This window comes from Corythoichthys intestinalis, chromosome 10 (assembly GCF_030265065.1).
Source record: "Corythoichthys intestinalis isolate RoL2023-P3 chromosome 10, ASM3026506v1, whole genome shotgun sequence".
Lineage (NCBI taxonomy): Eukaryota > Metazoa > Chordata > Actinopteri > Syngnathiformes > Syngnathidae > Corythoichthys > Corythoichthys intestinalis.
Genome location: NC_080404.1, coordinates 29986789 through 30008834, shown reverse-complemented (window position 1 = coordinate 30008834; position 22046 = coordinate 29986789). Strand labels below are relative to the sequence as shown.

The window sequence follows — 22046 nt, the reverse complement described above, 5'->3', positions numbered from 1 at the left end:
AATTTGTTGCTCTTCGTTTGCCATTTGTCGCTCCAAATTTGTCATTTGTCTTTCCTAATTGTGGTACAGACCACAGAAAAGAGTTGCTGTGTAATGTGGTGACTGACTTCCCAAGAAGGGAGGGTATATTAGAAAACAGAGCATCCTGGGTAATGTGTCTCCATGGTAAAGCAATAAGTAAAATGTACTTTGTAGCAAGAATCAATGTAGGTCATTTTAGGCATATATGATAAAGCGTTTTACCTATGAAAGCTAAGAGCTTTAGAAGGTACTACACTCAGAAACAATCTACATTAAAAAAAAAAAAACATACAAAACCAAAGTTTGTACAACATTCTATACTCACTAATGTCACAGAAAGTGAAGAACTGAAGATTAAAGTAATAAATGGGATGAAAAAGAACAAAGGGCGGATACAAAAAGAATTGAGATCTTTTGATACAGGACTGCATCCAGAAGGAAGTCGATTAGACCCCCCCAACCCCTGCCCGCAATAGATGTTTAAGGAAATGTGAAAGTTTCACTTCAAAATGGAGAGTTTTTGAAAGATGTTCAAATCGGTTGGAAGTCATCCACTCAAATCATTTGCATCCCTGAAAACCACATTTGCTCTTTGCACATTGTCAAATGATTCCTCACGGATGGGAAAAGCACTTCCCCTAACCAATATTTTTGCTATTTGCAATTGAAAAACACAATTTAGCTGTTAAATACAAATACATTACACATAGAAATCCTGACAAGAACATGTTTGAATTGGAGATCAAAGATTTCTTCACTGACTGATTGATGGAGTAGCATGAAGCGTGCTGGCAAACGGAGACACGCTGTCTCAGAAAAGTGAATCACGCAGCAAGCACAATGGGAGGAACCACATCACGAAATACGGCTCCCAGGCTTCGATCCCTCAAACATCACTCCCTCCCCCTCGATGAGGAGTCATCCCCATCCCGAGGTTTCTTTTCAGCCGCACGCGAAATACTGGATGGTTGCCATCGTATGTAACAAGGGAGTCTGATGGGAGCCAGTGCTCATGCCGCAGAATAACTGTCTGCTTTTATGCACTCCTCAGTGGGACAACATAGCAGCCCTGAGGTACGCCCAATCATCAGATTCCAAGTACACACTGTATTAGCATTGACATATCAATAGATCGTACCTGCTTGGCTTTGGATTTGCTGATTGTGTCGGAAATAGGCTTTTTCTTCTCTTTGACAGCACTTTTGGAGAAGAGATCGACAAATTCTTGAAAGTCCACCGTTGGTTCTTGAATTTTCTCCCAAACTAATGAGCCGCTCTGCCTGCAGAAAGACATTCATTATGTTGAATATATTACAACGTTGGTAGTAGTTCAATTTTTTAACTTTTTTTTTTTTTTACACAACAGTTGTCCACAAAAAAAAATTAAAAATTAGGCGTGGCACAAGGACCAAGTAAGAATCCATTAAATATTTTGTATATACAGTATATATGGCGGAAAACACCCAGGTGACATGAAGTTCCGCTCTGAGACCCCAAATTTAGTGAACTTTCAAAATTGTCCGATTTGCCTGTGTGATACATCATTGGAAAGCTTAGAATCTCAATTTTCTGGGGGAATAAAAAATTTGAACAGGAGGTTATTAAAAAAAAAAAAAAAAAAAATCGTTTTTTAAACAGCAAAACCTTATCTGGAGGTGAGAGCACACGAGAGCAGAATTACAGATGCCATGACTTTAACGAGATATTATCGCGTACTTACCTTGTTTCGATCCAAAAACTCCATGTAGCATGTATCACTGAGTGTGAAGCCAAAGCTAAGAATGGCCACAGCTGGATTTTTGGGGGATTTTATGGGTGAAACATGGTAATATAACAAGGGTTGCGATGCAGAAATTACAGACATCATGGAGTGGTCGAGATTTTATTGTTTATACATTTACCCTTTTAAACTGTTTTTTCTTTTTTTTTTTTTTTTTTTGATCGATTATTTATCATCTAACATATTGGAGAAAGTGCGACAGTAACAAAAAAAAAATACAATTGATCGATAGTTATGAGGTAAATATCCTTTACTTTTTTACAGATGCAAAATTTTTCATTGTGACATTTGTTTAAAAGTTTAAAGTATGCGAGTGAATAATTTTTTTCAAGTCGTTTTCTTTTTTTAAACTAAATATTAGACATCAATTAATGATTCTAAGCTAAAAACGACAGATATTTTGAATGATAAATATAATTACCTTCATTTTATGGCTGGGTTGAAACAAAAGCGGTTGCGCGACATCTGTAAACGGGGGTTTTCAGGGTAAAACGGACAAATTAAAAATAGTTCGGGGGCTTAATGCGCCATGAATCTGCTATGGCAGCATATAGACATATTGTTCTATCAAACACAACAGTTGTTTTGGCTTAAAATACAGCAGTTTCTTTTAAAGGGGTGCCAGAGCAGAGCTTTTTCAGTCTTGTCTGTGTTTTCCTCTCTCTCTCTCTCTCTCTCTCTCTCTCTCTCCCTCCCTCCCCCTCTCCCTCCCTCCCCTCTTTTTTTTTGGTTTTGTATACTGGATATTGCATATCAGTCCATTCTATGCGTAAGTGTGTGTGCACTCTATGGGGCAGCTTTGAATCTCATGACAATTTGTGTAGTGACAATAAAGGCGTTCTATTCTATTCTACTCTATTCTAAACTAACGATAACTGGTAAAACTGACTTTTAGGGGATTTGAGTTATGTTTAGTGTAAGGGGCATGTGATTGGTCGACAGTTAGGGACCACTAAATGCAAGCATTACCAAACAAAGTACAAAGAAAAGTCTCAAAAAACAAAGTGCAACCATACTCAGGGTCTTAGAAGCCACTTAGGCGACACGTATAGGAACACACAATGCAGCATGGACACTGAACGAGAATGACGCAACAAGAAAGGAGAACATAATAGCTTAAATACAGACATGTCACGAAACGAACAGGTGTGTGGGACGAGAGGAGGCTGATTGGGAGATACACAAGGAGGAACAGCAAGAACAGCCGAAATCAGTGGGCAATCACAAGGACAAGACACACTATGGCAAGTAAAGTGTAAAGCATGACACACTTGCAGTTGATGACTAAAATGCCACCCATCCGTGAATTCATTTTCAGCAGTTCCTTTTTTCGCATCACAAGTGAGCCGAGGCTTTCACAGCTGACTTTGGGCAACGGGCTGTGTATATCCTGGAGTAGTCTCCAGTAACATTCAGAAAACTATTAATTCACTCCTATTAACAATAATGTTGTAGCACTCAAAGGGTTTTGGTTTCGAGACCACATTTCGAAAGTCTTGGTCTCAGTCTCAGTCTTGATTCCCAAAAGTTTTGGTCTTGTCCCAGTCATAGGCTTGTCAGATTCCAGTTTTTCTGTCAAACCACTCAAGACAAGCACTGTTCTGCTACTTTAACTTAGTTAATTTGATATTAAGGAGAATCACTATGCAAAACAAAACATACCTTCTAATCTTGTGTTATAAACCTTCCACCATCACTGTAAATGAATGCAACCTTAAAGAGCATATGTCACGAGAAAAAAAGTCTTAAATGGCATTATTATGTGAATTTGAATCATATTTTGAGACGATTCGACTATATACAACAATTTAGCAAAGCGCAGATGACGAGAAATTAGTCTTTTAATCTGCCGGTTAGCCACGCCTACCATTATAGGGCTTTAGCGTCCCCCAACAGGTGGATGACGTCAGCGGTAGACTGGGCTCATCGGTTTTACTATTCAGCCCATTGAGGGGGAATTATTCAGAACGAGGAAAACGCGACGAAGAGAGCCGCAAAATGTCATTGTTTCAGTCTCTCTACTCCAATATTTTTACAGGATATTCTTTTTATCCAAATATTTTCCCCAATAGCTATATAAATGGCTTGAGAAGGACCAGTCAGCCCGTCGAGGGGGAACTATTCACAACGAGGAAAACGCGACGAAGAGAGCGGCAAAATGTCATTGTTTCTGTCTCTTTATTTCAATATTTTTACAGGATATTCTTTTTATCCACGTATTTTTCTCAATTGCTAAATAAATGGCACGGTCATGACAAATAACAGTCTTGTGCTGAATGGAATATGAAATAATAAAAATGCATTTATTCAGGACGACATGGCAAAATTACTCCATAATAGTCAAAACTGTCGACTTCACCTTTACTGTCGCACCTCCTGAACGATATTTTATGACACCTAAATCGGGCATATGTCATTTCCCTTCCCCGACTTCTTAGAATGTAAACAAACCAGAAGGCGTGACAGCTAGCCGACATGCTAACCCGAACAGAGTGATGTTTCAAAGTCTTCGAAGCGGAAAATCACACATAACTATCCTGGATTATTTGACATGACGACCCGGTTGTTGATTGACTTTGCGGATCGGCAAACCGCCCGGCGGAGAGCAATTTACAGTTCGTTCCCCGGAGGAGGGTGGCTGGAGTTGTTGTGCAGCTAACGTGCTGCTGCTAATGAGCATTAGGAGAGCTTTTTACATGCCTATCAATGATCAAACGTAAATAGTCCTTCATTTAAAGGAAGTTTGTAGTGTTTACTTTGTAATCGCTGTATTCGTATTTGACATAATACAAAACAAGATGTTTACTCACTTCCTCGTAAATCCAATGGTCCCACAGTAAATATCCACGGTGAATGGGAACCTTTTGAAACTCCAAAGAGGCGCATACGCCTCTCCCTCATACAGAATGATTTTTCTGCAGCCGTTTGGCTGGCGTGATGCGAAAAATAAACGTATTAATCCGCAAAATCAGCTGAATCCTTCGTCCTCATACACAACAGTACACTGTAGCGTGAAGAGGACGTCTTCTACCGTACACGTCACAGCGCCCTCCTCCTCAATGCAAGACCGAAGCCGGAAGTCACTCATTTTCATGGCGCGGGATTCAAAAAACTAAATAAAAATAGCGATCGCTTCCACACACATCCAAGCGGCCCATATCATTCAGGGGCATAAAATACCGTGTGTATTATGAAATAAACATGCTTTTTCGTGTCACAGGCACTTTAAAAGCAAACATTTTATAATGCATTTTTATGGTCTTAGTCAGATCTCAGTTTTGGCTCCTGTTTGTCTTTTCTCAGGCATCAATTCCCCAAAGTCTGGCTTTTATTTTGGTCTTAGTGAGTTCTCGTCTTGGTCACAGATTGTGTGGTTCATGCTAACCAATTGACCACCAGTTATGAACCACTCTCTGCCAATTCATTGGGAATTAAGCAGCGTACTGTATTTAGGAATCAAACTGTAATGCTTGCTAATTGATTTGGGATCACAGTGTCTGGACTGTATCACGTCCATTTCCCGCAAGGTTTAACCTCTCCATGGCCTCACAGCATGTAGTAGATCTTTATCTTAATTGTACAGGTTTCCTTTCTCCTGCGTGGAGAGTAACTCAGTGTCAGCGTTATGTTCATGTTCTTACTTTTTAGCATGCAGCTGAATGCGTGTCCAGTAGAGGGGCTTCATGGGCTTGGGGGGCTCAATCACGGCTTTGGCAGGGGCAGCTTCCTGGATCATCTTGGAGAATCCAGGGCCCGGCGGTGGTGGAAGTGGGGCACCAAGTCCTGGAGGCAGGGGTGGAGGTGGTGGGCCCATTCCGGGAGGTGGGGGTGGCGGTGGAGGGCCCATACCTGGGGGAGGAGGAGGAGGTGGAGGTGGAGCTAAAATACCAGGTAGTGGTGGAGGTGGCGGACAGGATCCAAACCCGGGTAAAGGTGGTGGAGGTGGAGGAGGGGGGCAAGATCCAGGTCCAGGTAAAGGTGGAGGACAGGATCCAAGTCCAGGTAAAGGTGGTGGTGGAGGAGGTGGACATGATCCAAGTCCAGGTAAAGGTGGTGGTGGAGGAGGAGGTGGGATTGTCTTGTTTTGCTGGCATGTGCATACAAAGGCCCCCTCTGTTTTGGGGAGGCCAGTGGTCACATCCAACTTAATTCCATCTCCTAGAGGCGAGGTCTGAACAAACGCCTCCTGGCTCCTACTTTCACAATCGTTTGCCTTTGCTGAGGAAACCTGCTGGCTCTGCAGCACGGCCATCTTCACACGAAGGTCAAGAATGGTCTTCTCTAGCTGAGATATTAGACCGCCTTCATCCTCAGAGGAAGACTGACATGACTTTACTCTGCTGAGCTGTGTCTGTAAGTGTACAAAGCAAAAGATGTTGTTTCCACACATACTATACAGTACAATACTCAACACTAGACCACTCAACCAGTGATTCCCAACCTTGGAGTGCAGGTAGCTATAGTCATAAAGCATATATTACAGTACTGAAATAAAAACCATTTTGCCCATTAGCAGGTTTTGATATAGGCAACACATGCAGGCAGGCACCTGGAGTTCCTTTCTTGGCTTTCTTCCAGAGTGAAAAGGTGGGGAGGGGGGGCATTTTCTTTGGGGCTGTGTATCCTAAATTGAAGTTCAACTAAATTGTACGAAAAGCCACCACATATAATTATATATATTCAGCAAACTGTTTGAAGAGCATTTATTATTTATGTCACTGTACGTCACTGGCAATGAAGGATGAATAAAGATCATTGGTCCTAAATGACTAAATATTTAAGACCATTTAACCCTTAGATGCACAAGTTACTGGACCCTACACTCTTCCATAAATGGGTCAAAAATGACCCATATTAGAACCAATGTGTTTTTATGCCATTTTGGTTAAGAATAGTCACTTGTATATTAATTAGTATGATATTTAGAGCCACAAAACAATGATTTCATGCTTGAAATATCTTTGATTCAGTTAACATTTTTTGAAAAAAACAAACAAACAAACAAACAAACAAACAAAAAACAGAACAGCAATAGACTTCATCCTTCCTTGTATTTTATCATCAATAATTAAGAGCTCCCATGCATCTTTTTCGTGAGACAGCGGTGCTAAGCCCTTTTCTGAGGATATTGTGGCTCTGTGTTCTGCCCTGGGTGGGAGGTAATTCTCTAGTAAGAGCCCTACCAACTCATTCTGTTGGCCATGATTTGGACACTTTCTTCTTCAGAGGACACATAAGTGGAATCTTATGAGTCAGATTGATCCTGTGCAGTTGGATTTCCAGGTGGACAACTGCCACCTGGACAATAGTCTGGGTCCTCATCATCAGAAATTTCGGACACTTGAGTCCAACCCCGTCACTGCCTCTCCATCATCCAACATCTGTAGGACCATTTCAGCTGTAAATCTAGCACAAATCCGATTTTTTCGTGTTTTTACGGCCCGACTGAACGGGAAAAGTCGCATAAAAGTGGACCATTTTCAAATTCAATCCAGGTCACTTTCGTATGTGGTTAAAATCCCCTCCGAGCCACATTTTTCCAGAATGTGGCTGCGGTCCGAACTGTCAAGTCCCCCAAATTGGAATTCATGCAGTAATTGACATCAGCAAAGAGCGAGAGAGACAGGGTGCTACGGTTGCGGTGCAGCTGTGCATTAGCGTTAGCGCCTAGGTTGAATGCGGCTTTTGGGGAAGGAGTGGGCTTGACAACAATCATGAAAAAAAATAAAATGAGTTGAGAATAAGCCTGACAATGCTCGGTTTTCTCTTTGCTCCTTGCTCAGCGCATCTCGTACTGTACTGTGAATTAGAGCACATGTGTGATACTTGAACAGGCTCAATGGACAAAGGCAGTCTGAACGGGTACGGCAAAAAAAAAAAAACAGATATGACAACAACAACAAAATCAGAATTTTGCATTAGGACCTGCGGTATGAACCTAGCCTTAGTTAGCTAGCTAGTTTTGAAGTAGGTTAATTTGTTGATAAATAATAATAAAGAGTCATGAAAGACACACACACACAAAATACTATATGGACATAATACTTACAGTACACGTATCTGCTCTTGCTGTGAAAATAATCTTCTTAAGGGATGTCACTTCTTACATACCTAGTCTGTGTGGTCCATGGTAAATTTATTCCTGACAGCCAAAGTTTATAAGAATGAAAGATTCCCATTGGATTCCATAGAAAATGCATGTGGGTCATTTTTGACCCACTTGTGGAAGCTTAGGGTAGTAATACAAAAATGACAATTTCTTCAAATGTATAAAAAGTTCATAAAAAATTTGAATGGCATTATATCAAAAACATGTTTTTTGAGGAATACTTGGAACATGAATTGATAACAATTTTTCATTCCGAAGATATTTCAAGAAAACAACCTCACCGGGTCTGTTTTGACCCACTTATGCATCTAAAGGTTAAGTACAATTAAAGTTCCTTTGCCACATGTCACTGTCTGGAGGTAGGGAATCACTAATGAAATGCAAAATTAAACAATGACAAAAAAAAAAAAAAAAAAAAAAAAAAACACTTCAAGAAATCCTTTAATACCAATTTGTATTGTGTGTTCAATTCAATCATGTTCAATCATTTGTCATACATTTGAAAATATATACAATGATATTTAAGTAGCACTTCAACCATGCAAAATGGCGTAACTGTTACACAAAGATAAAATATGATTAGGTAATTACTGCACTGTTCATTTAGGGCAGATGTTACATGATGCTTACAATAAGACGTGGTCTCATATGTTTGAGATGGGACTCATGAGACAAAACAACACAAAAGAGCTTGGAGTTTCCATTGCTGCACTTCATATATTAAGGAACCTTATATAACATATATTATGGTACATTTCATTTCTATATACCCAAATAAAAAGAGCCAGCTAAGCTACATGTAGGTTAACAAAGTCAGCAATGTCTAGACTTATCAGACCTTACGGCTCCAGCCTGGATAAGTGGGATAGCGAGAGATTTGACCCCAGAGACAGTGAGTCTCGCTGGGCCACAAATAAGACGAGGGGGCAGGGGGACCACTAGCACCACAACACATTTTCAACTTGTGGTCACGTAGTGGAATTTCAGAGAAAATGCTCAGCCATCCGCTTATTTATTTGTGCTTAGTATTAAACAAGAGGTACCCCCCATGCTTAATCAAATGAGTCAAGCCTGACCTCTGGTGGCAGCTTGTGGATTTTTATACTGCAAGCACAATTACACGACTGTAGATGCTGCCATTTTGGGCCTTAAAATAAATGCAAACTAGGAATTTTAATATATTTTTCTTCATCCCTGTCAGCCATAGGCCTATAACCCTTTCAGGGACAGTTGTTACTACATTGGGCAGATATTAAAAAGTTGCCCCTTAACCCTTTATTGCCAAATGTATCACATTTGATACACCTAAAATTTCATGATTTTGAGAGTAATTCAGAATTTTGACATTTCTTTTTGGAAAAAAAAAAAAAAAAAATGCATGCAAGTGAGCACATGCATCTCCAGGTTCCATGAGAAAAAAAAAAAAAAAAAACAGGATTTAGATAGGGTTATAGATATTAGAGCGCTTATTACTAGGGCTGTCAAAATTAACGCGTTAACGAGCGGTAATTAATTTTTTTAATTAATCACGTTAAAATATTTGACGCAATTAACGCACATGTCCCGCTCAGACAGTATTCTGCCTTTTGGTAAGTTTTACAGCAAGGCTTTCTGTGCTGTCTAACAGTGAACTCTTGTGGTCGCTTTGCGACATGGTTTATTCTTTTCTTGCCAGTTCAATATGGCTGCAAGACGTCTCTGTTGTGCTTATATGATCCTTGGACAAGATTTGTCAGTAAGTATGGTTGTTGTAATAAGGTTGTTGTGTTGTTGTGTTAATAAGCGAAATGTTATATTTTTTGTATGAGACGCTTTTTGTTTGTTTAGTTAACCTGTATAGCGTGCTAAGCTAACGTTGTTGCTAATGCAATGCTTGTGTACTTTTTTTTTTTTTTTTAGTTTTACGATGGTCTAAAGAGGACAATGGTTTGAGGCCATTTTATTAATAAATCAGATGAAAAAGGAAGAAGTCTGATTATTAAGGCGTCGTTCACTAGCTGTCTAGCTTTGGAAAAAGTAGACGCTTCGGAGTGAGGACAGCATAGACAGATTTAAATGACAGTGGAGTGAAATGCCCACTACAGTCCTTATGTACCGTATTTTGAATGTATATATCCATCTTGTGTCTTATCTTTCCATTCCAACAATTTATTTTACAGAATATATATATAATTCACAGAAAAATATGGCATATTCTATACATGGTTTGAATTGCGATTAATTGCGATTAATTACGATTAATTAATTTTTAAGCTGTAATTAACTCGATTAAAATTTTTAATCGTTTGACAGCCCTACTTATTACACATATTCATTTTGACATTTCTTTTTACAAATTTGAAAAAAAGGTTTCATTAGGACCTTATTTTTCAAATTTTGTGATTCTCTGATAATTGCTTCATGTTGCAGGTCTTTAAGGGTTAAGACCTTTCACCCTTTAACGAGCAAATGACTTTTTTTTTTTTTTTTTTTTTTAACATAAGACTATTTTTAGTCACTTAATATATACAAGCGTTTTATTCCAAATATTAGTCAGGTTTTTTTTTTATAATTATGAATATTACATTTTGTCAATCTTAATAAAAACAAAATTAAATTAAAACAGAAATATACACCGATTACGGCCTAAGTAACACTCGAAAGTTAGACCCACGAATATCACTCCGCCTCCCCATCCATAGTATTTCACTCTTTTGCATGCCATTGATGGTGATAAGACACAAAATATATTTAAACCGGGAAGACTGACTGTAAATGTCATTGTTTTAGTGCCACTGACTACACTAGTCTGTGAGTCCCAGTCAAAACGGATTGACATCTAGCACTTTCAATGGCAGCCAATGAGTCAAATTACTTTTATACAATAAATAAATGAACACATAAATAAAATAAAAATCTAAACTGGTGCATGAAAGGGTATAAACCTCACTCCCACATGCAGCACCCATTAAAGCTACCAACCTGGGGGTGAGACGGTACTGCTGACTTGGCCTTCAAAGGTGATTTAGAACTCTGCACTCTGGTTGGTGTTCTCCCACCATAGAGTTCCCACAGGTGTGAGGACACCGGCAGTCCCACAGTTGCCCAGGTGTACAGCTGCTCCCCCTGAATGCAAATGAGACACAATGGGAGCGTAAGGTTGCATACTAAAAGTAGTCTTCCTTGCCAAAGATTACACCTGCACTTTCTCTTCCTATACTGTACACCCATTTCCAATGGTAATTATACTCATAAAGATAATCTCTGCCAGTGACATCCAAACTGGTGGCTGGAATGGAAATCTATCACCGTAAATGGCAGAGAATAAATTATGTTCACTATTTAGTGAACTGAAGCAGTTTCTGTCCCAGACTGGTTTCCAGTCAAGTGCTGGGTAGAGTACATTCAAAACTACAACTACTTCTATGAACTTTACATGTAAGTTTTTGGAATATCAAAACCTGCACGAGCATGCGGAGATCATGCCCACATGTCAACCACTAGGTCCACTGGGCTGCCCCCTTTTTGCTCCCTTTGGAAGGTTGCATGAGTCCATTAACTTGCCATGAATGTATTCTGTTCAGGGTCACAAGGAAAACTGGAGACTATCCCAGCTGACTTTAGTTAAGAGGCACAGCATAGGCCAGGGTTGTCAAACTCATTTCGGCCACAGCCAGCATTGTAATCGTGATTTTTCTCACAGGGCCTTTATGTTACATACAGTGGGGCAAATAAGTATTTAGTCAACCACTAATTGTGTGAGTTCTCCCACTTGAAAATATTAGAGAGGCCTGTAGTTGTCAACATGGGTAAACCTCAACCATGAGAGACAGAATGTGGGGAAAAAAAAAAAAAAAAAAAAAACATTGTTTGATTTTCAAAGAATTTATTTGCAAATCATGGTGGAAAATAAGTATTTGGTCAATACCAAAAGTTCATCTCAATACTTTGTTTTGTACCCTTTGTTGGCAATAACGGAAGCCAAACGTTTTCTGTAACTCTTTACAGGCTTTTCACACTGCTGCTGGTATTTTGGCCCATTCCTCCATGCAGATCTCTTCTAGAGCGGTGATGTTTTGGGGCTGTCGTTGGGCAACACAGACTTTCAACTTCCTCCACAGACTTTCTATGGGGTTGAGATCTGGACACTGCTTAGGCCACCCCAGGAGTCAGGACCTTGAAATGCTTCTTACGAAGCCACTCCTTTTTTGCCCTGGCTGTGTGTTTGGGATCATTGCCATGCTGAAAGACCCAGCCACGTCTCATCTTCAATGCCCTTGCTGATGGATGGAGATTTTCGCTCAAAATCTCTCGATACATGACCCCTTTCATTCTTTCCTTTACAAAGATCAGTCATCCTGGTCACTTTGCAGAAAAACAGCCCCAAAGCATGATGTTTCCACCCCCGTGCTTCACGGTGGGTATGGTGTTCTTCGGATGCAATTCAGTATTCTTTCTCCTCCAAACACGAGAACCTGTTTTTCTACCAAAAAGTTCCATTTTGGTTTCATCTGACCATAACACATTCTCCCAGTCCTCTTCTGGATCATCCAAATGCTCTCTAGCGAACCGCAGAGGGGCCTGGACGTGTACTTTCTTCAGCAGGGGGACATGTCTGGCAGTGCAGGATTTGAGTCCCTGGCGGCGCATTGTGTTACTGATAGTAGCCTTTGTTACTGTGGTCCTAGCTCTCTGTAGGTCATTCACCAGGTCCCCCCGTGGGGTTCTGGGATTTTTGTTCACCGTTCTTGTTATCATTTTGACCCCACGGGGTGAGATCTTGCATGGAGCCCCAGATCAAGGGAGATTATCAGTGGTCTTGTATGTCTTCCATTTTCTCATAATTGCTTCCACAGTTGATTTCTTTAAACCAAGCGTTTTACCTATTGCAGATTCAGTCTTCCCTGCCTGGTGCAGGTCTACAATTTTGTCTCTGGTGTCCTTCGACAGCTCTTTGGTCTTGGCCATAGTGGAGTTTGGAGTGTGACTGACTGAAGTTGTGGACAGGTGTCTTTTATACCGATAATGAGTTAAAACAGGTGCCATAGGTAACGAGTGGAGCCTTGTTAGACCTTGTTAGAAGAAGTTAGACCTCTTTGACAGCCAGAAATCTTGCTTGTTTGTAGGTGACCAAATACTTCGTTTCCACTCCAATTTGGAAATAAATTCTTTAAAAATCAAACAATGTGATTTTCTGTTTTTTTTTCTTTCCACATTGTCTCTCATGGTTGAGGTTTACCCATGTTGACAATTACAGGCTTCTCTAATCTTTTCAAGGAGGACAACTTGCACAATTGGTGGTTGACTAAATACTTATTTGTCCCACTGTATACTGTATACACAATTGACCCTGCATAATCTGCATTTGACATTGTTATATTCTTCACCAATTGAAATCTTATATCATGAAAAACTGTAGCAAGAAAATATCAGTATACAACATTATTGATAAATATGAACCGTGAATTAGACATGATTTCCTTTTGTAGGGCACATAAAATAATATAGTGGGCCGTATCTGGCCCCTGGAGTTTGACACTCAACACATAACCTTTCACCCTCATAAATGGCAATGTTCATCGCATACAGTATCGATCACTGTACCTTCAGGGGATGCGCTTGTTATTTAAGATAAAATATCAAATGAAATCAAATTATAAGTAAACCTTGCTGTATTTGGATTGAGTGATTTGACTCTTGGGAGAAAGAAATAATTTTAAAAAATTGGTTAAATTGGTTTATTTTCTGGCATAAATAAAGAGAAAATAGGATTCAATTGTTTTTTTTTTCTTTGTTGCTTCAATTCATTTTCACAAAAGGCACAGCTCAAGTCTAAAGTGTCATTGAAGCTAATTAGTTACTTATGTAGTTTACATCACTGAAATACAATTAACTCATTTGTTGCCATTGACAACGCTAAAAATCCAATCCATTTGAACTGGTAGGGCTTGCAGTGACCATTCACTGCCAACACTCCCAGTTCAAATTAACTGGATGCTTTTAGTCATCAATGGCAGTGAATGAGTTACATGTTATTTTTCCTTCCCTTTATGGCCATCACATGAATGCAAAGCCTTGGTCTTATTGCCAGCATGTACAGTATGTTTGTACAAAGAGAGAGAGAAAAAAAATACATTCTGCCTCTGGTTATTTATGGAAAAGCTGACTAATTGAATAATGAAGCACTGTGCTTGCCCAAACCTCAGACTGCCTTTTTTTTTTTTTTTTTTTTTTTGCATGAGAAAAACAGGCTAGCTGAGCTGGATGGAGGCACGTGGAACGGTTACATAACGCGGTCAGCAGATGGTCCACGCGAGCATCACTGATTGTGACCGTGTGAGTGGGTGTCGGAGACTCTTTAATCCAGTCATGCGCGGAAAGGAGGTAAATATGGATGTACGTGTTCAGGATGGACTTTTGTACAAGAACAATATCCTTCTTGAACAAGATGCATACTAAACAGCACTGAAAAAGATGACATAAAAAATGTACAACATGTTTAAAACCAGTTTAAACTCAAAACAGAAAATATACTGTATTGTATGACGTACATACAGAACATTGCTTAGAGCAAGCTTGTGACATTTTGCACAGACAACAGCAGTCGGAACATGTTGGATCACTGCTCGATAATATACTAGTATATAAAAAGGCGAGAAGGATGGAAAATGCAGTCCTGTATTTTGATTTTGTGCGTATAAAATGCTTGTGGATTTTCTTTCCCCAATACTCTGTTTTTCCTGATAACGTGGTACCAAAACATTCATTGTATTGAAAACTGTCTCTGGGTTTTAATGCCATTGTCAATGGTTATTTCACTATATTCGTCCTGCCCTTGATTGGCATACAGTCCCAGGTTTAAGTAACAAAATATACTCTGCTAATGCATTTACACATTTTATTTCAGGTACCCTAGCTTTACTCGTGTATCTAAAATAGAGGACTCATTTTTAGTTTTAATTTCATACTTTCTACTTTGCATAATAGGCTGGTTAAAATGTAAACTGTCTTATATTCGGGCCAATATGGTATATAGTGATATGAAAAAGTATTTGAACCTTTTGTAATTTCTCACATTTCTGCATAAAATCACCATCAAATGTGATCTGATCTTTTTCAAAATCACACAGATGAAAAAACAGTGCATTAAATAAAACCACCCAGACATTTATAGGTTTTCATATTTTAATGAGGATAGTATGCAAACAATGACACAAGAGGGGGAAAAAATTAGTGAACCATCACATTTAATATTTTGTGGCCCTCCATTTGGCAGCAATGACTTCAACCAGACACTTCCTGTAGCTGCAGATCCGTCTGGCACATGGATCGGGACTAATCTTGGCCCATTCTTCTCGACAAAACTGCTGTAGTTCAGTCAGATTACTGGGATGTCTGGCATGGATCATGGTCTTTAGGTCATGCCACAGCGTCTCAAAGGGGTTCAAGTCTGTACTTTGACTCGGCCACTCCAGAACGTGTAATTCGTTCTTCTGAAACCATTCTGAAGTTGATTTACTTCTGTGTTTTGGAACATTGTGTTGTTGCAGTATCCATCCTCTTTTTAGCTTCAACTGTCTGACAGACGGCCTCGGGTTTTCCTGCAAAACATCCTGATAAACCTTTGAATTCATTCTTCAATTAATGATTGCAAGTTGTCCAGTCCCTGAGGCAGCAAAACAGCCCCAAATCATGATGCTCCCTCCACCATGCTTCACACTGGGGATGTGATGTTGATGTTGGTGAGCTGTTCCATTTTTCCCCCACACATGATGTTGTGAGTTACTCCCTAACAATTAAACTTTGGTTTCATCATTCCACGAAATATTTAGCCAAAACTTATTTGTAGTGGCCAAGGGCCTTTTTGTGAACATTAAACGAGCAACCTGTTTTTTGTTTTTTTTTAAGGCAGCAGAGGCTTCCTCCGTGGAGTCCATGAACACCATTCTTGGCCATAGTTTTACATATAGTTGATATGTGCACAGAGATATTGGACTGTGCCAGTGATTTCTGTAAGTCTTTAGCAGACACTCCAGGGTTCTCTTTTACCTCTCAGAGTATTCTGCGCTGGACTCTTGGCGTCATCTTTGGCGGACGGTCACTCCTTGGGAGAGAAGCAAGAGTGCCAAACTCTCTCCATTTGTAGAAAACTTCTCTGGCTGTCGATTGATGAACATCCAGACTTTTAGAGATGGTTTTGTATCTTTTCCCAGCTTTATATAAATCAACAATCCTTGATCTCAGGTCTTCAGACAGCTCTTTTGACCGAGCCATGATGCACATCAGACAATGCTTCTCATTAAGACATTTCTTACCAGGTGTGGGTTTTATAGTGGGCAGGACAGCTTTAAACCATTCATTATTGATTAGGCACACACCTGAATTAAAATGTTTGGTAAAAAATTGTTTAATTTGCTCTTCTTCTCGTCTCCTATGGCAGAGGGTTCACATACTTATTTTCCCATTTCTGTCATTGTTTGCATGCTATCCTCATTGAAATATAAATACCTATAAATGTTTGGGTGGTTTTAGTTAAAGCAGACACTGAATTTTCATGTGATTTTGACAAAGATCAGATCACTTTTGATTGTGATTTTATGCATAAATATGAGAAATTCCATAAGGTTGAGATACTTTCTCATACCACTGCATTGTCCCAGCCAACAAAACAAACATTTTTGGCTTCCAAGCTAGAAAAAAATTCAACAACAACATAATAGTGTGTATTTTTTTCCCATTTGTCGTCATCTTTAGATTTTTTACTCAATTAAATTGTTAGCAAGCTTGAAAAAAAAAGTGACCTGTAATGTTTCCCTCTTCTCAGAATGAACATTAACTTAATAAAAGAACATTGTTTTGCATTTTTGTGACAAGCTTTCACAATTGGAATTTTTGGCTATATGCTTGACAGCTTTGACATGGCACGTCATAAGTACAGAGGAACAAGAATGTTATTGCAGTTAGAACCATAATGTGTCTGTACTATTATATAGTAATTCCCCACTATTTAGTACTGTATCCGTACAAATGACAAGTCCTTTAGGCAATGCGGTTCTTGACCCCAACTTGGCCTTCCGCTATAGAAAATATAATGGTGAGCATTACGGTTTTGTGCTACCTTTATTGAATTTTGTTCAATATATTTAGTCTCTTTGTGTCCTGTGATTGGCTGGCAACCAATGTAGGATGTTACCCACTTTATACCAAAGTCGGCTGGGATATAACTCCAGTATGCCGCGACCCTCGAAATGAGCTCCACGGATAATTAATGTTGAATGTGTGTGGGCTTACGTTAAACGCACTGCCGTGACGATCCCCACCGTTGTCGCTGAAAGGGTGCAGCAAACCCTGTGTCAACATTCGCTGGCACATTTGCTTGGCCTCTTCCTCTGATGAGTCAACCTCTTGGTTCATACACAGCCTGTCCAGCAGTGTGCGCCCTGAAGACATGCTTCCATTAGTGACATCACATACCAGGATGGGAAAGAAGCAGAGATTTAGACACAGAATGCACACATTGGAGGATGTGTTAAATTTCATTGTTTAAAATAAATGTAACACTTCCGGATGTGATAATGAAACGCTTTCGTGCAAACTCCTGTCAGATGATGTGAAGATGTTAATGATGCAGCTTCATGATTCAGCTTTGCTTTTGAGCATGGGTATGTAGACTTTCTTGTAATTTAGAATTGCATCTGCTTTGTTAAAGGAGCCGTTTTTGAAGGCTTATAATCAATGCATGTAATGTCACATCGTATATTTGAAAATTGAGATACGGCAACAAAAAAATCGCTCAATTCTAAATCAAATATATAGTCGGCAACAATTTCTTTCACATTTTTTTAAATAATTCAACTAAGGCCGAAAACGTGGGGCCTATTCAAGATAATGTTTAACAAACTAAATAGAAGATTGGCAATTGTTCCTTGTGAGTAAGTAGTTTTGTTTCTCCTTCCCCTTAAACGTCATCAGTCCTCAGGGCTGCGTGTGACCTAGCTGGAAAACTACACAAACTCTGCAGCATCGCATGCAGTGGAGGGAGTGAATGCCGAATCACCACACACTCACTCACTGTCTGAATTCTCTTGATAGAGTAGTCCTAAATGCTACTAACACAACTGTTTGTAATGATAATTCACCTCTTTGTTTGGTGCCATCTGATGAAATGTGAAATGATGTCACGTCATTACTCATATTTATCACACAGATAAACTGTCACTTTGGTTTAGCGTCCCAGTGGTGCATTATGGGTGAATCTGTGCATGTCTATGTAACCATGTTGTCACTTGTTGTAGGGCATAGACAGTGGAGAGCAGCTGAGCTCATCTAATGCGTCACAGGGGGAACAAGGTGGCATTGTTTTAATAGACAGACCTTATGATGATACACTAAATAGAGAACCTCAACTGTTTCACTTGGCCTTCACTTCTAATCATAACACAGAATTCCTTGCAATTGTATTCTCATAACAAGATAATTTGGCATTAGGATAAAATTCACAGGGTAATTAAAGATATATATATATATATATACGTATATATATGGCGGAAAACACTCAGGTGACTTTAAGTTCCGCTCTGAGACCCCCAATTTAGCTAACTTTCAAAATTGCCCGATATGCATGTGTGATACATCATTGGAAAGCTTAAAATCTCAATTTTCTGGGGGAAGAAAAATTTTGAGCAAGAGGTCATTTTTTTTTAAAAATGTATTTTTTAAACAGCAAAACCCTATCTGGAGGTGAGAGCACGCGAGAACAGAATTACAGACGCCATGACTTTAACGAGATATTATTGTGTACCTACTTTGTTTCAATCCAAAAACTCCATTTAACATCTATCACTGAGTGTCAAGACACAGCTGCGAATGGCCACAGCTGGATTTTTTTTTAATTTTATGGGTGAAACATGGTAATATAACAAGGGTCGCGACGTAGAAATCGCAGACATCAAGGAGTGGTCGAGATTTTCTTTTCATATATTTACCCTTTTAAACGTTTTTTTCAATTTTTGGGGGGGGGATAAATTATTTATCATCTAACGCAGGGGTGGGCAAACCGGTCCTCGAGGGCCGCAGTGGGTCCTGGTCTTTGTTCCAACTGACCCAGCACAGATAGTTTAACCAATGCAGTTTCAGCAGAAATGAGAAGCACCTGACTGCAATCGACTGATTGGACCTCAGATTGGTGAAAAGGTGTCCTCTTAATGGGTTGCAACAAAAACCTGCACCCACTGCGGCCCTTTGTGGAATAGTTTGCCCACCCCTGATCTAACATATCGAAGAAAATGCGACAGTACAAAAAAAATACAATTAAGCGATAGTTATGAGGTAGATATCCGTGACTTTTTTACAGACGCCTTTTTTTCATTGTGGCATAATTTGTTCAAAAGTTTAAAATATGTGAGTGAATAATTTTTTAAAGTTGTTTCTTTTTTTTAAAAAACGAAATATGAGACATCAATGAAGGATTCTAAGCTAAAAACGACAGACATTTTGAATAACAAATATAATTAATTACCTTTGTTTTATGGCTGGGTTGAAACAAAAGCGGTTGCGCGACGTCTCAACGGGGGTTTTCAGGGTAAAACGGACAAATTAAAAATAGTTTGGGGGGCTTAATGTGCCATGAATCTGCTATGGCAGCATATAGACATATTGTTCTATCAAACACAAATGTTGTTTTAGCTTAAAATACAGCAGTTTCTTTTAAAGAGGAGTGCAAGAGCAGAAACTGCTTTTTCAGTCTTGTCTGTGTTTTCCGACATATATATATATATATACATTTTCTTTTTTTTTTTTTAAACAGTTACATAATAACCTACAGTATTGTAAAATTCAGTGTGAGCTGTGTGACAAAAAGGTTTTCTCCCTAGAAAAAAAAAAGAAAAGTACATGGGAAGGGGACTATTTTGTCAATGAGTGTCACTCGTGTATACAGTACGTGCCAAATTAGCAAAGCCACAAAATAAAGGCGAGTTTTGATGGCACAGTTTAAAAACAAAATCCATTATTTTTATTTATTTATTTATTTTATTGGAGGTGAACTCATCACAATCTACAATTTACCTATGATCTTGCACTGTTAGGATTAGGATGGTAATTTAAAGCTATTATTTAGAATAATACATATATATTAAAAAAGTACTTTAAAATTATGTGTATATATATGTGTGTGTGTCTGCTTGACCTTAAGGTTTATAACCTCTTCAATACAATTTCCAACATATGGGTCGTCAATAGCAACATTCTTTTTGTTGCGCAAACAGGCACCAAGTGTGATTTAAAATTTTCAATTCAATTCATTGGCTGCATTGACGGTGCTACACGTCAAATCCATTTTCATGGGAGGTTGGCAGTGATCATTCGCGATCAGCCTCCCAATACAAATAGAGTGGACATATACAGTGGGCCAAATAAGTATTTAGTCAACCACTAAAAGTTCTCCCACTTGAAAATATTAGAGAGGCCTGTAATTGTCAACATGGGTAAACCTCAACCATGAGAGACAGAATGTGGAAAAAAAAAACAAAAAACAGAAAATCACATTGTTTGATTTTTAAAGAATTTATTTGCAAATCATGGTGGAAAATAAGTATTTGGTCAATACCAAAAGTTAATGTCAATACTTTATTATGTACCTTTTGTTGGCAATAAGGGAGGCCAAACGTTTTCTGTAACTCTTCACAAGCTTTTCACACACTGCTGCTGGTATTTTGGCCCATTCCTCAATGCAGATCTCCTCTACAGCAGTGATGTTTTGGGGCCGTCATTCGGCAACATCGACTTTCAACTCCCTCCACAGATTTTCTATGGGGTTGAGATCTGGAGACTGGCTAGGCCACTCCAGGACCTTGAAATGCTTCTTACGAAGCCACTCCTTTTTTGCCCTGGCTGTGTTTTTTGGGATCATTGCCATGCTGAAAGACCCAACCATGTCTCATCTTCAATGCCCTTACTGATGGAAGGAGATTTTCGCTCAAAATCTCTCGATACATGGCCCCATTTATTCTTTCCTTTACACCGATCAGTCGTCCTGGTCCCTTTGCAGAAAAAACAGCCCCAAAGCATGATGTTTCCACCCCCATGCTTCACAGTGGGTATGGTGCAATTCAGTATTTTTCTCCTCCAAACACGAGAACCTGTGTTTCTACCAAAAAGTTATTTTTTGGTTTCATCTGACCATAACACATTCTCCCAGTCCACTTCTGGATCATCCAAATGCTCTCTAGCGAACTGCAGACGGGCCTGGACGTGTACCTTCTTCAGCAGGGGGACACGTCTGGCAGTGCAGGATTTGAGTCCCTGACGGCGCATTATGTTACTGATAGTAGCCTTTGTTACTGTGGTCCCAGCTCTCTGTATGTCATTCACTAGGTCCCCCCCGTGGTTCTGGGATTTTTGCTCACCGTTCTTGTTATCATTTTGATGCCACGGGGTGAGGAGGGAGTTGAAAGTCCTTGTTGCCCCACGACAGCCCCAAAACATCACTGCTCTAGAGGAGATCTGCATGGATGAATGGGTCAAAATACTACAAACAGAGTGTGAAAAGCTTGTGAAGAGTTACAGAGGAGATCTGCATGGATGAATGGGCCAAAATACTACCAACAGAGTGTGAAAAGCTTGTGAAGAGTTACAGAAAACGTTTGGCCTCCGTTATTGCCAGCAAAGGGTACATAACAAAGTATTGAGATGAACTTTTGGTATCAACCAAACACTTATTTTCCACCATGATTTGCAAATAAATTCTTTAAAAATCAAACAATGTGATCCCCCCCCCCCCACACACACACACACATTCTGTCTCTCATGGTTGGGGTTTACCCATGTTGACAATTACAGACCTCTCTAATATTTTCAAGTGAGAGAACTTGCACAATTAGTGGTTGACTAAATACTTATTTGCCCACTCTAGCACCATCAATGGCACTGACAGACTGTCCTTCACAGCCAGTGGCGGTTTTAGGGGTGGGGCCATAGGGGCACTGGCCTTCTTTTCTGAAGTGGGAGAGATTGAGATACTGTTGTTTCTCGAGTATGTTAAAGGTGCACAATGTAAGATTGATGGCCAAAAATGGTACTGCAATTAGATCAAAATATTAGTTGAAATATTGACAAACACAAAATGCCCTCCCCCTTCGGGTTGCCAGAATACCGCTT

The 22046-nt window shown here is 39.5% G+C and overlaps 1 protein-coding gene across 4 annotated transcripts in view; it reads right to left on the bottom strand.

The window, feature by feature from the left end:
- The window catches only part of fmn2a (formin 2a), a 96200-nt gene that overhangs the window by 67498 nt on the left and 6656 nt on the right, over positions 1-22046 (bottom strand). For all 4 annotated transcript variants that reach the window (XR_009064658.1, XM_057848656.1, XM_057848655.1 and 1 more), the window contains exons 3-6: positions 17181-17329; positions 10872-11015; positions 5443-6152; positions 1160-1301 (exon numbers count right to left, since the gene is read on the bottom strand). Coding sequence is in view for 3 of the 4 variants with exons in the window: in XM_057848656.1 (XP_057704639.1) it covers positions 1160-1301; positions 5443-6152; positions 10872-11015; positions 17181-17329 (1145 nt within the window). In the remaining variant the exon portion in view is untranslated. The remainder of the gene's footprint in view (positions 1-1159; positions 1302-5442; positions 6153-10871; positions 11016-17180; positions 17330-22046) is intronic.